Source organism: Castor canadensis, chromosome 11 (genome assembly GCF_047511655.1).
Source record: "Castor canadensis chromosome 11, mCasCan1.hap1v2, whole genome shotgun sequence".
Lineage (NCBI taxonomy): Eukaryota > Metazoa > Chordata > Mammalia > Rodentia > Castoridae > Castor > Castor canadensis.
The window spans coordinates 89,198,376-89,215,397 of record NC_133396.1 but is presented as its reverse complement, the minus strand read 5'-3'; the positions used below and the strand labels follow the sequence as shown (position 1 = coordinate 89,215,397).

At 40.9% G+C, this 17,022-nt stretch overlaps 1 protein-coding gene across 1 annotated transcript; it reads left to right on the top strand.

Moving 5' to 3' along the window:
• The first annotated feature begins 9 nt into the window (after positions 1 to 9).
• Prdx6 (peroxiredoxin 6) lies at positions 10 to 11,878 on the top strand. Its single transcript, XM_020183243.2, has 5 exons — positions 10 to 195; positions 3,906 to 4,062; positions 8,328 to 8,474; positions 9,225 to 9,371; positions 10,904 to 11,878. Exons 1-5 carry the CDS (start codon positions 101 to 103, stop codon positions 11,030 to 11,032), a joined length of 675 nt encoding a protein of 224 aa, XP_020038832.1. The 5' UTR covers positions 10 to 100; the 3' UTR covers positions 11,033 to 11,878.
• Positions 11,879 to 17,022: the final 5,144 nt, after the last annotated feature.

The following is a 17,022-nucleotide window of genomic DNA, read 5'->3' as shown; positions in this document are numbered from 1 at the left end:
CCCCCGGGCCCGCCCATCTTGCCGAGCGCGGATCTTGGAGCCAGCGAGCTCACTGCTGCTGCGGCTGCGCCTCCTGGTCTTCCGCGTCACCGCTGCCGCCATGCCTGGAGGGCTCCTTCTCGGGGACGAAGCCCCCAACTTCGAGGCCAACACCACCATCGGCCGCATCCGTTTCCACGACTTTCTGGGAGACTCGTAAGTGGCCGCCCCGTATCCTGCCCTGGCTTCGTTGCGCGGGAACCGGAGGTGCCCTCCCTATTTCTGCTTTCCGTCCTCCGCTCCGTTCCGCCCCCTGCGCGCCGCCCGCCTCCTCTCGGCATCGGTTTTCGCACGTGCGACCTCGGCACCACATCGCCGAGCGCTGCTGGGGACCGGCGACCTCTGGCCGACCTGCGCGCGTCACCTCACGCTCCTCCTCTCGCGGCCCCAGCGTGGCTGGGCTGGCTTGGGAGAATGGGACGAAAATTGGCTTTCGCGGGTCCTTGGAACTCGAGGTCCTTGCGGAGGAGGGTTTGTTGTCCATTTAGCTTGGTTTAGTGAACTGTGTAAGTAACACGATGTTGGCGGTCACTTCCCGGGTCTCTGGCCTGGGGTCGCACTGCCCTTTCTCCCTTCGTTGTGGAATTTGTACCCTGGGGAAAGTGGGTGCTTAAAGCCAAAGTCGGAGGACACAGCTGCAAGTTAGGGGAGGGCCCAGCGTGTTATCTAAGAGTTCTGCACACTGCATGTTGCAGATTTTTGGTCACAAACTGAAAAATTGTAATCCACCAACTGCCAAGTAAGTGAACATTTTGTGCAGTGGCCAAGATCCGATTTGATAACAGGTCTTAGAGAAACCAAGGACATTCCGTGTGTCGGTGTGCCCTTCATTCCAGAACTCGAAACAGTGACCTATCTTGCCATTGTAGGCCATTTCAGGCGCCAGGACACGTGTACCTCCCTACTTAGAGACTCTTTTGTTTCCCAGTGGTTCCCCTCCCCCTTCTGGCCTTGCTGGTGATGGCCAGATGGATGACCATAATGATTAGGACTTGTTTTATAACTCCTGAATCAGCAGACTGTAAGTTGTTCACTTTCAAGCTGAAGCATTCCAGCCATGTCTAGTTAAATTATGGTTCTCGACTTCTAGTCGCCCCACTACTCTGTGGTGCTCTCAGCTGGACAATTCCTCCTGGGTTTTTATCCTTTTTATATCCAGTACCCAGGCATATATGTGGGGAGAGAGAGAGAGAAGCTTATAAAAGTTATCAGTGATTGAACAGTTCTGTAAAAGATTTTCACACATCAAGCCTACTCAATCCCTTACATCCTCTTCAATCCATTTTCCAGCTACTCTTTAGGGAAGAAGTAAGCCTTGCCAAAGGAAGGGCTTAGGCTAGGCAAAGGATGACAAATGGGACTTTCAGACCTTGAAGGCAGGAAAAGACTTTAGAAATTATAGCCAGTCTAATAATTTAGGTATTACTGTTTCTTTAAAACTCCATATGATTTTCACAGTGTTTTCCTATCCATTTCAATCTACAGCCCTCACTTCCATGAAACATGAAATCTTACTTGAAATCTTAATTTATGTGGATCTGAGATTTATATTAACATGTAGCAATAATTATAAATGCTGTTACACTAATGCTAATTATACTTTTTTGGATCTTTGTGGTAATTTATTGGTCTCTGGATCTATCTAGATTTGATTAAAAGTGATACTTTCTCAGGAAACCCCCAGTAGGCATATAAGAAAAGTATCTGCATCTTAAACGTATTATACAAGTCTGTATTGGATCAGGCATGATATTTCCTGTCCTACCTGGAAAGAAGTTCCAACCTTCTGTATCACTATAGTACATAGAGCTTTGCCTGGTTTTTCCAAACTCCATTCTGTATATGATCTCAAGTCAAACTGGCAGTTTCTGATCCAAGTATCTTTTGGAGAAAAAGTTAATTTCAAACATTTCAGGTATCTACTTTACCCCCTAACGCTCAAAACTAACTGAAAGGGCATGGGTGTGCATGTGGTGAGTTTATTGAGTCTAATAACTCACTTTCTGTAATGTGATAGAGGCAGATTCTTCACTAAACAAAATGCTCAGTTTTCTGGAGCTTAACAAGTAGAGACCATTCTCTTGAAAGGAAGAAACCCTTTATCTTGTGAAAATGAGGAAGGAAGGAAACAGGATACTGTAATTGAATTACTCTTAAGCACTGCAGTAGGAAAGCTTAGTGAGGAAGGAAGGCCAAGGTAAGACCTTGGAGGCGCCCTGTTGTAAACTTGAGTTTGGCTTCCTAGGGAGGGGCTGTGAAGTGGCTTAAAACCAGTTCCCCAGTGTGATTCAGCAAAACAGACTATTGACTCATAATGGAAAAAGACTTTCCTAATCCATCACCCCCTTTGACAATACAGGGAAAAATGCCCTGTTCCATTTTCTACAACTTCCAGAAACTTTCTTTTCCTTTTTCTTTTTTTTGACAGTACTGGGGATTGAACCCAGGGCCTGAAACCTGCCAGGCAAGCACTCTGCCACTTGAGCCACACACCCCAGCTCTTTTAACCTTTTGTTTGTATTTTGGTTTTGAGATAGGATGTCACTAACTTTGCTGGGGCTGGCCTCCAACTTGATCTTCCTGACTCTTCCCCCAAATAGTTGGGATTACAGAAGTGTACCATCATACCTAGCTCTTAAGTCTCATCTGACCCTTAAATAGGTCCTTTTCCATAATGTCTAAGATTTTACTCATGGATTATTTACTTCAAAAGATACATGTCTTTCTTACGGCCCTTTATTAAAAACTAAATATACTACCTCCCTCCCGCAGCCTTCAGAAGTATTACCTGTTTCTTCTCAGTTTTACCATGCACTTTCCATCCTTTTTGTAAGATCTTTCTTGGGAGTAGAGTGGCAGGTGGAGGTGGGAAGGAGATGCCCTTGTCTGCTTTGTGCTTTGTGCTCAGGGAAACTTGTCAAATTTGGAGGGGATCAGCTTAGCATCTAGACTAGATGAGTAATCAACTTAGTAGAGGATCCTGCCACTTGATGGCTTAAAAAGTTCTTGGACCTGTAGAGAACTGAGTGTTAAGTTTCTTTTTCAGTTATAAAAAATATTTCTGTTGCTTTGCAAAGTTTCTTGTTGACATACTTGAACCATGCTTAAAATCTATGTGGGTTTAACCTTTAGACGATGATGATTTAGGTATCAGTATGTACTTAAGAATTACAGTTGTAGAGACTGCTTTGTAGGCTGTCAGTTTTCTGTCTGCTTGGTGTGAAGCAAGAAGAGAAAGATACTGCGAAAGGAGAATTACAGGTAAACTGAAAGTGCTGTTTTGTCAAAGTGCAAATATGGGTGTCTTGTTTAGCAGGTTAGATCAGTAAATTAGCTTTATGAAAGTTTTTTTATATCCACTCACTTCAAAGAAAGCAAGTGTCAACCTTAGTTTTACTTGTAAGTAGATGATAGAAACGTATTTGTTTCAGGTTACATAATCTATTTATTATTGCAATCAAGCATCTGTTTGGATTCAGGGCATAATGGGAACTGAATGTAGAGGAATGTAGAAAAGGACAAAAAAACAAAAAAGTTATTTCAAAAAGCTACTTGAGTAGCACAGATTTTATTAGCTGAAAAGTAATCAGGGTGGCACCATCACTATTAAAGAAGACAGCACCCTAAAATTATTCTTTTAAAATATTTATCATCTTGGATTTGTATCTTTAATTGAACTGAGCTGTCAGCATAGGCTTTTTTGGAGGTAAGATTGAAAAGCAATCTCAAGTGAAAGTTTAAAAGTCAGTTTCTTCAGCATTCACTTGAAAATGAAAGTCTGTTTTAAACCCAGATATTGGGGCTTTTCTTTTGTGTGATGTTGGTATCTGTTCATTCCATTGTGACCTTCTTTTCCTTCATTCCAGATGGGGCATTCTCTTCTCCCACCCACGGGACTTTACCCCGGTATGCACCACAGAGCTTGGCAGAGCTGCAAAGCTGGCACCTGAGTTTGCCAAGAGGAATGTTAAGTTGATTGCCCTCTCAATAGACAGTGTTGAGGACCATCTTGCTTGGAGCAAGGTATAGTTCTGTGAGATGTGAAGTGTATATCTCCTGTTTCCTCCTACCCAACTCCAAAGATCCTTAAAATCTTCCAAGTGAGGTATTTTTGTGTGCTAATGATTTGGCTGATGGTTAGCAGCCCCTAGGTAGCTTCAGGGTAGGAGCTAGTATATGAATGTAGCTTAGCAGGATTGGAGGGTTGGGATTTTGAACCCCACCCCAGTCTCTGGAGAGGAGAAGGGAATTGAAGGTTGAACTGAGCACCAGTGGGCAATGACTTATCAATGAAACTTCCTTAAGAACTCAAAAAGGTCCAGGGCCTGGTGGTTCACCCAGTACTGGGGAAGCTGAGGCAGGAGGATCGAGAATTTGAGGCCAGCCTGAGCTACATTGTGAGTCCCTGTTCTGAAAAATAAAGAACCCAAAAGATTGGGTTCCAGGAGCTCCTGGGAAGTTAAATATGAGGACATGCTTGGGGAGTGGTGACTCTGAGAGGGCATTGAAGCTCTATACCTTACCCTGTGCACCTCTTCATCTGTGTCCTTTGTCGAGTGTTTCTCCGAGTTCTGTGAGCTACTCTAGCCCCAAAGAGAGAGTCATAGGAACCCCAGTTTACAGCCCATCAGTCAGAAGTACAGGCAAAGCAACCTGACACTTACAGTTGGACTGAGCCCTCAACCTGTGGGATCTGATGTTCTTTCTCCAGGTAGATAACGTCAGAATTGAGTTTAATAAGATGATACCCAGCTGGTGTCCAATGTTGAATTGATTGGTTGCTGCTGGGGAGAAATCCCCATATACTTCTTGGTGACTAAAGGTCACAGAAATCTTCTGTGTTGATTGTTCGTTGAGAGAATAGAAAAAATATACCTTGGGTTTTTTTTTTCCTCTATCATCAGAAGTATCAGTTGGCCAGTTGCTTTAAGCCAGGGTTATATGTCAAGTAAATTATATAGAGAGTAGCTTGAAATAAAGGTACAAGTAAACTTCAGGTTTGAGATTCACTGAAAATCTGACTTGGAACTTGTAGTACATCCACATTGCTAAGTCCAGTGATTATTTCTCAGTCACCATCTTTCTTGGCCTGCCAGCAGCATTCAGGCCAGCTGATCACTGTTGTCCTGACACGTGGTCCTCTCCTTGCTGTTACTGCTCAGGTTTAAACTGATTTTTCATTATCTCCCCATTCCTACATTGTGCCAAAGTTGCTCTGAGCTTATTTCTTGGACCACTTCTCTTTTCCATCTACACTCTTTCACTTGGTGAGCTTACCTACTCCCATCTTTAAATACCTCATATGCTGTGACTCTTAGACCTCTATCTCTAGGCCAGGCTCCCCTGGCCTCCAGGTTGGTAAAACCACTGTCTAGTTGGCATCTCCCCTGGGCTGTCTAGTCATCTCAAATGTAGCATGTTTAAACTAGGTCCCATGCTTCATCCCAGGCTTACTCTTACTCATCTTAGCTAAGGACAACTTCGTTTTTGTAGTGGCTCAAGCCAAAAATTCAGTAGCCATTCTTAACTCCTTATTTTTTCATATAACATGTCTGATTTATCACAATCTTGTTGGCTCTACCTGTAAAATATGTCCAGATTCATATTCGGAAGACTCGATCTCCAGGTTTATCTGTGTGGCTTACTTTTCCCCCTTTTGGGCCTTAACTCAAATAGCAACTGATTAAGGCTGTCTTTGTCTACCTTATCTAAACTAGTAATTCCCATTCACATTCCCTATTTCCTTTTCCTTAGGCCTTGTCATCATCTGAATCTGTGCCTGTTGCTTCTTTCATTGGTTTGTGTCTCCCCACTGGAGTATAGGCCTAGCAGAGGCCAACTCTTTCCTTCACTGCTAAAACAGTACTTAGTACCCAGTACGGTTTAAGTAATCAGTATTTGTTGAATGAATGAAGAGACTGTCTACTTCCATCAAAAGGATTGGACTATAAATGTGGTAGCCTAAACTTGAAAGCATTTTAAGACTTTGCTACAATGTACTACTAAGTAATAATGATAACTCCCTTTTGTGCACTGAACACTGGTGAATGTCCATCTGAAGAAAAGATGGCATGCCTGTGTGAGTTGATGACCTGGGGCTGCATCTCATGGTCATTTCATACCAGTTAATCTTAAGTGTCTGAGAATAGAAGAACTGTGTAGGAGAAAAAGGAGGGCAGTTACCTTTCTTAAGGTGATATTTTTCATTCCTTACACTTAACAGTGAATGGTAGAAGTTATTTTTACAGCTTTCTCGCAGGCAGTTTCTTCCTTAGAGTCTAGCAGAGCCTTTTTTAAGGTAGATGTATGATTTCTGCACCCCCCAGACACACACAACTTTTTTTTTTTTCCTGGTAGTACTGGGAGTTGAACTCGGGGCCTGATGCTTGCCAGGCATGCGCTTCACCAGTTGAGCCACTCCATCAGCCCTTTTTGGACTGCTTATTTTCAAGATAGAGTCTTGCTTTATGCCCAGGCTGCAGTGAATTGCAGTCCTCCTACTTGTTCTTCCCTGAGAGCTGGATGACAGGCATGTGCCACTTCACCCAGACATGGGTTGAAATGGGGTCTTGTGAACTTTTTCCCTGGGCTAACCTCAAACCACAATCCTCCCAATCTCCACCTCTTGAGTAGCTTGAATTGCAGTCTTGAGTCACTGTGCTTGGCGTCTGCTCTTTTTTTTTTTTTTTTTTTTTTTTTTTGTAAATGAGAATATAAGAATGATTGCTCAAGATTACCCAACTATAAAGTGATGACAATGTCATTTGAACCTCCAACCAGTGGTCTTTTTGGCACTAGATGGTAAAGAGTGAAGTTAGCCTGATTTGGAATACATATTGTGCAAGTGGCAGGGTAGAGAATTGATGCATAGCAACAATGAAAAGGACAGGCCACTGAAGGAAGAGCTGTTATGTAATACCTTTTCAAGTATAGGAACATACTCAGATTCATTTTATATGGTAAACTTCCGCCTTACAAGTTTTCAGAATTGTGATTGCCTTGAGCAGAAAACAAGTCCAAACTATCAGAAGCAGAGCTCAGACTTGGACATGTAACTGGTTATGTAGGAAACCTAAACGTGCCTCCGGCATGAAACCGTGTAGTGACTTGATAGACAGCCAGTGACAAGAGAAGGAAAATTCAGACAGTAAATTAAAGAATATGTTAAAATCTGCTGTTACTCATTTCAGAGTTCATTAATGTCACTTTTATCTTAACTCTGTTGAGAAATTCAAAAGGTTTCAAATCTTCTATGCCATCAACCCTGTCTTACTTTCAAGGCTGCACTTGAATAGACCTTTTTCCAATCTTCAGTCCACTTTTTCATTACTTCCTAAAACTACCCAGCTATGCCCCCCCTCCTGTATTAGTTTATGCATTGTCTTGCCTACATGTTTCACTAGTATTATTCTTCCTCCCTAGAGTGGCCCCCTTTTCCCCAGTGAAAAAATCTTACCCATCCTTTAATGGCCCAGGTAGATGTTCTATCCATTTCTTGAAGCCTTTCCTTACTCAACAGTCCTATAATGTTAGTACACTTCACATTTGCACTGTCTTGTATGTGCTGCTAGTTCATATAGGAATTACCTAACCAAATTAGAGTTCCTTTGAAAGCAGAGCTATACCTTACTGATCTGTAATCCACATGTGGTTTATTATACTGCTTAGATGACTTAAGCACTATGTCAGTGTTTGATTAGATAATGAAACTAGACTTTTTCCTCTCCAAAGCTTCTAAAGATAGGAAAAGGAGAAATGAATGAATGAATGGATAAAGTGTTGCTAGGGGAGGAAAGAAGTACAACATTTCCCTATAGTTCAAGTTTTGTAACAACTCCCTTCCCCCATCCCCCATTTCTCAATATCTGTCCTGTAGCCTAAAGTCTGAGTCAGGAGAGGGACCGTAGCTATCGAATTTTCTTTGCACATGGCATTATTTCTCAATGGGTGGACTTAATTCATTTTATTTCTGGTGGTGGTTGTTTGTTTTTTATAGTATGTGGATGGATTCCCAGAGCTATGTCGTATTGGTATAATAATAGAGTTAAGTCTATATTAGTCAACTTTGAAGTTTAAGAGAATTGGGCATGAAAGGGGCTTTGGTCTATGAGGACTGTACTCCTGTTAAGTGACTAATTGGGATGAGAAGTGTTCATTTATTTCATCTTATTAAAATTGCTCAGAGAAAATTACAATTACGGTTCTCATCTCTCTCTTGTAAGATGACTGTTAACATAAAATCCAAAGAAATGTCAGGTTTAGAATTCCCTTTCTCCTTTCTCTTGCAGGATATCAATGCTTACAATGGTAATGAGCCCACAGAAAAGTTACCTTTTCCCATCATTGATGATAAGAACCGGGACCTTGCCATCCTGTTGGGCATGCTGGACCCAGCAGAGAAAGACGAAAAAGGCATGCCTGTGACTGCGCGTGTGGTGAGTCCTAGCAGTCCGCTGCACAGTCAGCAACATGGATCAGGTTCTGTGTCCATGTAAATGCTTAGGCCAACCAGAGAAAATAGGGAAATGGCTACAATTAGAAGTAACTGTGTACCAGTGACATTGTTACTGATTATAATGCTGATGAAAAGTAGCTGAAGTACTCAGCTAAATCTTTTAACTGCTTAGTTCATAACTCTTGGAAATTACACAGAAATAAGTAATTTATCCTAAAATAAGTCTATCCTGCAATTGAGAAAGCTTTCCTATAGCTTTCCCAAGAGTTCTCTTTAAAGTGATGTGCCATGTCCTTCTTCATAAAGATAATGTAGTTTCTTAATTCTTATTTGTTCTGTCCTTTACTTACTGGGGAGCAAACCCTGTTGCTCATTTGCATAAATATACAGTTATTTGAGGCCCAGTGCCAACTGCCATTAGTATTAATTTTATGATAATCATCCCTAATTGACATCATACTTTCCTGGGTTAAATTTGCATAGCAGCTTTTCTTACTGGGGCAGCAAACCAAATATAATTTCCTTCTGAGTTTTGAAAATTAACATGGAGAAGAAAATGATCACTACCCCACCCACCCAGATAAGCAGTTTGGTATCCTTCTGTTTGTTTTGTTTCTAGTTTTGTTTTTAGCCCCTAGAACATGTTTAATGACTGAGAGTTTTCTGGGTAGCTTTACTATCAAAAGCACTGAAACAACCCTTCCTTTTTAATGCCATGTATGCTTTGCAGGTGTTCGTTTTTGGCCCTGATAAGAAACTGAAACTGTCTATCCTCTACCCCGCTACCACTGGCAGGAACTTTGATGAGATTCTCAGAGTAATTATCTCTCTCCAGCTGACAGCAGAGAAAAGGGTTGCCACCCCCGTTGATTGGAAGGTAAAGATGTTAAAAGGCCAGACATACAACATGCCTGGAAACCCTGAAGGACCAGTCTCTAAAGGGCTACCTTCAGGGTCTGTGTCACCTGGGACTCTGGTTCTGGCATCCAAGTACACTGGGAGGACTTTTTCCTCATGGCCGAGTTTTAGATTTGTAAAGAGATCTTTTAAATCTTATACATGAGCTCCGTTTGTTGTTTTATAACTTTTAGATACTTTGGACATACTGGTCACAGGAATTCCTTTCCTTATGTATGTTGAGCATCTATAATCAAAAAAGCCAAAATTCATAATGCTCCAGAATGTACAACTTCTTGAGGGCTTGAGGCACTTTAGATCTCAAATTTTTGGATTAAAGATAGTTCAACAAGTAAAGTCTATGCAAATGCCCAAATATCCTGAACACTTCAAAATCCAAAACACTTCTGGCCTCAGGCATTTCAAGATAAGAGATACTCAACCTGTGCAAGGTTTAAAACAAATAATACCAACAACAAAAAACTTTTGTGTTGTCATTTTTGCTTATGGCAAAATACTTATAGCAAAACCATTGACTGACTATTTTTCTCAAGTCATAGCTATAAAACTATTGATCATTAATGTTATGAAGCATTTCTTTTAAGCTTCAGCCTTTTCCACCTATGAAGACATCTCTGAAATTTATTCATAAAGTTTTAATCTCTTAAGATCTCTGCAAATCTACAGGACATTGATAATATCTCAAGAGTATCTTAATGTTGCTACCAGTTTTTAGGTATGCTTCCCTGAACACAGATGTTGTTTTGTTTTTCTGATAGGCAAACCATTTGCATTCTGTATCCATTAGTAGACCCGTATGTTCTAAGCCCAGGTAGTGAACACTGGGGAGCCAGCACTGACCAGTGTACAGTCCCTAATTACAGCACTTCCATCCCAGTGGAGAGACACAAACAGTAAACAAGCCTGGTCTACTGAGTGGTGACAGGTGCTACAGAGAATGGCCAGGCAGAGTGGGGTGATAGGAGCACAGAAGTGGGAGAGTGGGTTTCCTTTTTGGCTGTCAAGGACTGCCTTTTTAGGAAGGGACCTTTGGGAGATGTGAAGGAAGTGCATGCCCAAGTTGTGCATGTTTGTGAGAAAAGAGCACTAGGCAGAGAAGTGGCTTTAACTGAAAGGGCTTCACCTAAAAATGCGCTTGTCGTGTTGGAGGAGTAGGAGGAAGCCAGTGGGCCTGAAAGAGGAGCAGCAGGATGAGAGGAGATCAGATCTAATCCCACAGGGCCTGGCAGCCATGGGACAGACTTAGAACTAAACTTTAAAGTTGAATGGCAGGCTATTACTGGGCTTAAAACAAGATTCTAGTTAAGATGAGGAACTACTCACAAAAATGTCAACGATCAACTTGTGAAAACAAAATTCCTCAGAGTGGAGAGTGTGAAGAAAATTAGATTATTCTCATTAGCACTCACACTGCTTTCCTAAAGTTAATTCGTAAAGACTTGTAGCATTACTAGGCGATTGAGTTTCACCATTCTTGATGTCTTCCAACAGGATGGAGACAGTGTGATGGTCCTTCCAACCATCCCTGAAGAGGAAGCCAAAACACTTTTCCCTAAAGGAGTCTTCACCAAAGAACTCCCATCTGGCAAAAAATACCTCCGCTACACTCCCCAGCCTTAAGTCTCTCCAGAAGTTGGGGGTTGCAGCTTCTCCCTGAGTACAGTGAGCCCGAGGATCCCACCTGCCAGCGTTTCCTTGCAGCAGTTCTGTAGACACATCCTGGTGTGATTACAGCCGAGATCCTTAGGTTGCTTATTAAATGGAAATGGCACTAAAGCTTTCTTGGGATTCTTTACTCTGTGCCTTCACCAGCATTCTGTTCCGTTCCTACATCTGAGCACTCTCTGCTGGCTGGCTCTGAAATAGATTCTAATTTGAGACATATCTTGTTGGATCTCTTCAGGGTTTGCGATCGACAAGGTAGTCGCAGGTGATGGTTGAGAAAGCTTGCTTCACTATCATAGAATATCAGTTTTTGTAACTTTCCTAATCGAGTCCCCTCTTCTGTTACCCTGTTTGGAGAACAAAAATCAAGTTTGAGCTTTCTCTATAAATATCTAAGTATGTAACCCAGGAACTTAGAGTAACTCTTATATTCCTTAATACTCAATGTTTTTATCACAGCTGCAGGAAAACTTAAATTCTATACTTTCCTAGTAGATAACTGACCTGGGAAGAGCAGGGGGGAGAATTCTTTAAATATTATGCTATAAAAAAATTTTTATAATTTCTCTCAAAAGGGAGAGGCTGCAGAAAAGCTTCCTTTGCCTGACAGGGAAGGTGTGAGCAGGACAGTGCCATGTGCCTTTCACAGGGTATTTCCATATGTCACTTTGCTGTCCAATAACAAATGCATGTGATGACACACCTTATATAAACAGAGAAGAGGCTCTTGTAGGGGGTTGCTAATTTTCTGAATTTCGCTTTTGGGGGAATCAGCAAATAAAATCTGTTGTTGAAACTGCATCAGAGAATTCTGTTGTCACATTTTGAAGCACTAATTTAGACTCCTGTCCTGAAGGGCAGAGACTTTCTTGTTGGGATTAACATGAGTATTTTTCTCCAAAGAGATAAATAAAGTTTCATGTAATTAAATAGGAGAGCAGCTGAAGAACATACAATTTCCATGCGTATCTTGGCCCACTTTATTCCTTCATGTTACTTGCTTCGGTCCTAGAGTTCTGTGACTTCATGATTCCCCAGTGCAGGAATCACAGCCGCCTAACCTAATGCCTTAATGGGATGGCTTGACTTAAAAAGTAAGAGCTTTACTGATAATGTGATGTGTGGTTTTTGCTACTCCAAAATCAACAGTCTCTCAGATTTATTATATTGTGTTATTTAGTCTTAGGTTTAAAAAGAGGTGTCCCATTCATAGGTGTTCATCGGTTCAGGCTGTTGTAACAAAGATGCATACATGGTTTAAACAGTAAGGTTTTGGGAGGGGGGTGATGTTGGGGTGTTTTGTTTATTTGATAGTACTGGAGTTTGAGCTCAGAACCTCCAGACCATTATGTTCTGGTTATTTTGGAGATGGGGTCTTATACATTATCCGGGCTGGCCTCAAACCTCAATTGTCCCAGGTAGCTAGGATTACAGGCATAAGCTGCAGCAGTAAATATTTATTTTCAGTTGTGTAGGCTGGGTTGTCCAAGATCAAGGTTATAGTAGATCCTGTGTCTGGTGAGGGTATGCTTCCTGTCTCATTGACAGCTGTCATATATCCTTACAAGAGGGCGATCATCTGTCATGAGGGCATTAATCCCATTCATGAGAGCTCTACCCTATGACCCATTCTCCTCACAAAGGGCCCATCTCCAAATAGCAACACATTGTGAGTTAGGCTTCAACATAGCAATTTTAAGGTTACAGGACTTTAATCCATAGCACCAGGTACAGTCCTTTGCGTGAAGTCCTCCATATTTTTATTGAGCAGAATAATGGAAAACATTAGCCCTAGTGTCAGGTGTTTGAAAAATAAATTTTGGTTTTCCTTGATTTCCCCACATGTAAAATTTGAATAACACTAGAAAAGTGGAAAACAGGCAAAATATTCAGAACTGCACAATATTCTGGGGAAGGTTTGGTGTGAAAGACAAAAAGGATTCATCTAAACTCACTCTTCCCCAACTCTTGTTTTTCCCTTGAAGAACTGATCATACTATGCCCAACATGGTGGTACACACCTGTAATCCCAGCACTCAGGATGCTGAGGCCCGAAGATCACGATTTCAAAGCCAGCCTTTAGCAAGACCCTATCTCAAATCAACAACAAAATAACTGATGATACTATCTGTCCACATCTATTTATTCCCTGTTTCTCTATCTCCTGTCATTTACCCGCCAGTTAGGTTCGTCACTGCCGTCTTCCCTTTGACATTTGCTTTCTTTAGTCCTACCTAGCCTCTCATGGAGAGTCTGGCTTCAACTTCCTTTTATGACAAAACCGTTCAAAATCTAAATCTCTAATACCACTAAATGTTCCACTGGTCTTATTTATTGACCAGTGGAACATTTGTCATGGAATTAGCAAATTCAAAATCAAATTCATCAACTTCCCCAACTCACCACTTACTCAAAAGCACAGACTTTGGTGTTTTGTGTAATGTTCTGTTCTACACACATTGATGCCATTACTGTAAAAATGCTGAAAGAGCTCCAGGAAGAGGAGTCATGTACTCTCAAATTCTGGTGCTTTTACAAACAGCCTTGTGAGACTATGCAGTACTCCTTTCCAAATATAAAATACTCCATAATGAAGGTACATTTCCAGGGTAAAAGCAATCCTGAGTACATTTTTAAATAACATGAGCAGAGAGAGTTCCCTTATTACGAATTGTTGCCCTTGATTTTCATAGAATGAATTCCATCATACATCCAAAGATTTGTTCATTGAAAATGAATAAACATGACCATCATGGCTTTGAGTGAAATGAGTTTAAGAGCTCATGTAACTTCTTCAGAATCAGGAAGTGCTTTGACTAGAATAGTCTCCTAAAATGAGTAAAGTGATAAACTTGTGATTCCCTAGTCTGGTCAGAAGTCTGATTTCACCTCCAACCTCCAAGTGAAGGATAGAGAACTGTAGAGAAGGTCGGCAAAAAGATATAGTGACAGTAACCATGTAGACATGGCCAATTCAAGATACCAGTTCCTTCCTGGGTGCAGTGAACTGGCACAGTGATTTATTCCCTAAAACATCCCAGTGACTACCTCTGCAAGTTGAGGAAATACAACTTTGATTCTAGTTTGAAGAGCATGTTAACTGCTTAAAAGACCATTACCATCCTTTTGTCATTGGTTCAGAAGTGAACATCTGATTCACCTTCTTGGCCATGAGACACAAATAGAAGATTGCTGGAAGTTTCTAGAATTCTTTACCTGAAGAGTAGGAGCATTTATCTCCCCAATGGATATGAATGAGAAAACATGAAGCACTAATTGCTTCTGGCAGTCATCTTAACCTAGGAGTGAGGAACCAGCCACTGAATGAAACTAAAAGTGAATAGCAGAGTAGAGAGATTTGGTAATTTTTACTGAATCTACCAACTACAACCATATTCTACCACTTAATTTATATGACATATAATAATAAATTTCCTGTTTAAGGCTTTTTGACTTGAATTTTCTGTTTCTTGAAGCCCAAAGTATCCTGATATGCCTAGAATGAAGTATTGTATTCTAGTGGTTCAAATTCAGTAATTATTCCTCCTGAGCAAAATTGTAGAGCACACATCTGTTTTCTATTCTTTCTGTACAACCTATAGCAAGTTTTCACTAAAACACCTGAGGAATGCATTAAAATGCAGAATCCAAAGGCTCATTCCCAGAGAATGGTATCATAGATCCCTTAATTTTAACAACCCAAGTGATGGTGATACAGAGCACAATGGACACTGCTGGTGCTCATTCATTTCCTTCTTAGGCCTGGCTAAGAACACCAGACTATATTCAGAACACTTGAACTAGCAAGGTGAAGTGCCAGTTCATCTCAGGATGACTTTTGAGAAAGTCTGACCTAGGGTGGTATGGTTTGAATGTGAAATGTCCCCACATGTATTGAAAGGCTGATCCCCAGCTGGTTGCACAATCTGGGGAGGTGGTGAAAATTTGAGAAGTTGGGGAGGGAGTAGGTAACTGGAGGTATGCTCATAGAGGTACTTGTCCCTGGTTCTTTCCTGTCTTTCTCTCCCTCTGTTTCCTGGACACCATGAAGTAAGCAACTTGGCTTCACCATATGCTCCCCACCATGGTTTGCCAGCCTCATCACAGGCCCACAGCAATGGAGCAAGCCAACCCTGGACCAAAAACTGAAACAACAAGCCAAAATAAGTCCTTCCTCCTTTTAAAATGTTTTGTCACTGCTAAGAAAAACTGACTAAAAGAGGTGAGGTCCCCTCCTGACTGAAAAATGCAAAGCTTCAGGAGAAGGCTTTTTATTCCACTCCTAAAAGGCCTGGGTACTGGTATTTTGCAATGATAAGGACAAAGATGATGAAGGTTGTAAGGAGCATGGGTCCACAGTGACATCCTCAAGCAGGTCCATCAGTCCTGTCTGCCTGTTTCCAGACATCTTGTTACATCCAGAAAGTGGACCTCTAGGTGGTTGTGCTTCTATGGCTAGGTTTCTGCAATCTGCAGCCACACCTGGTATTTACTGACTCATGGGTACTCTGAAGACCACACTGAGAAATACTGCATGGAGAAGATTCTTAAATCATTTGAAAACTTGACTTTTCCCCTTGTGTTTCTTTCTATTCTTACCTCTATTATGATTTTCCCTAAAGAATTGTGTGTTATTACAAAGTCTTGTTGAGATTGAAAAGAAGAATGGATTTTAAAAAATAAACAGTCAACCATAACATTCTACTTTATTTGACTTTTAAAAACAAAATGAAAAGTGAGATCAAACAGTATTGCAATGTAAGAATGTTAATTTCTCCTAAACCTTGCTTGCAGTAACCAAGATTGTAGAACACAGCTCCACTTTCAATATGTACTAAATTCAGGGAGGGGAGAATAACTATTCTTTGGAAGGGAGGCACTAATTATAGCTATTTCACAAATAAAAATTACAGGTCATATGGTTTAGACAATAATACATTTGTTGTACCTCACATTTGCTAACTTACCCTACTGTGACTTGCTGTCAGTAAGAAGCAGGGTTTCATTTGGTAAGCTATAAATTTTAATGGTATCTTATATTATCCTGAAGAATTTTGAACATCTCAAGTATAATGCAAAGACTTAAAATCAGATTCTTTCATCAATTGCTTATAAAATAAATGCAGCAGTAAACTGTTTCAGAAGTTTCTAAGTAAGCTCTTGATGGGTGATCCTTCAGCACGTGAGCCTTAGCTCAGTCTAACCTGACTCCACAGGTTATGTCTGTATCATTAGTTTCCTTTTCTAAAGTGGTATACAGTATCCAACTACAAAAGAAAGCCAAAAGGAAAATATTAGACTGTGAACACTTAAAGAATAACTTCTTACCTGTTAAATGGAATCAGAAACCTTACTGGACATTCCTACTTTATTATCTGGAACACTCCCCCTTAAAAGGTCTTACACATTAAGGGCTTTAAGTGTTACATTAATTAATTACCTGTGCATCTCTGTACTGTAAAGATACATTAATTCAGCTCATCAAAGGTGTGCTTAAGGAAAAAGAGAAGTGCTTAAGGAAAGCTAAGTTCCAGCTAACTTTATGATTGATTGCAAGGCAACTGGAAACTTTTTCTATAAATTAGGAAAATAAGAATTTTTTTAGAGTTGCTTGCCTAGTATGCATGAAGCCCTGGGTTTGATCCCCAGCACTGCAAGTAATAATAATAATAATAATGGTGACGATGACAATGATAGGACCTGGGAAAGACAATAAAATAGGAGCACCTCAATTATTTGACTCTCAATTAGGTTTCCCACTTACAAAATTGGTACCTTTAAGAGAAAACAGAGGATGACTCTAGGAGAACTCCCTAAAAGGAACTAAATTGCTTTGTTTAAAGGAACTGTTCACTGTGGCTTTGATCAGTGCAAATTTCCTTCCCCTGACAAATACACTGCAAACCACCTTGGCAATCATAAATGGCAGTGACAGGACCGTTTCT

Coding starts and splice junctions, on each gene's coding strand:
- Prdx6 (XM_020183243.2), top strand. CDS start 101: ATGCCTGGAGGGCTCCTTCTCGGGGACGAAGCCCCCAACTTCGAGGCC. Junction 4,063..8,327: donor ACCATCTTGCTTGGAGCAAG/GTATAGTTCTGT, acceptor TTTCTCTTGCAG/GATATCAATGCTTACAATGG. Junction 8,475..9,224: donor TGCCTGTGACTGCGCGTGTG/GTGAGTCCTAGC, acceptor TATGCTTTGCAG/GTGTTCGTTTTTGGCCCTGA.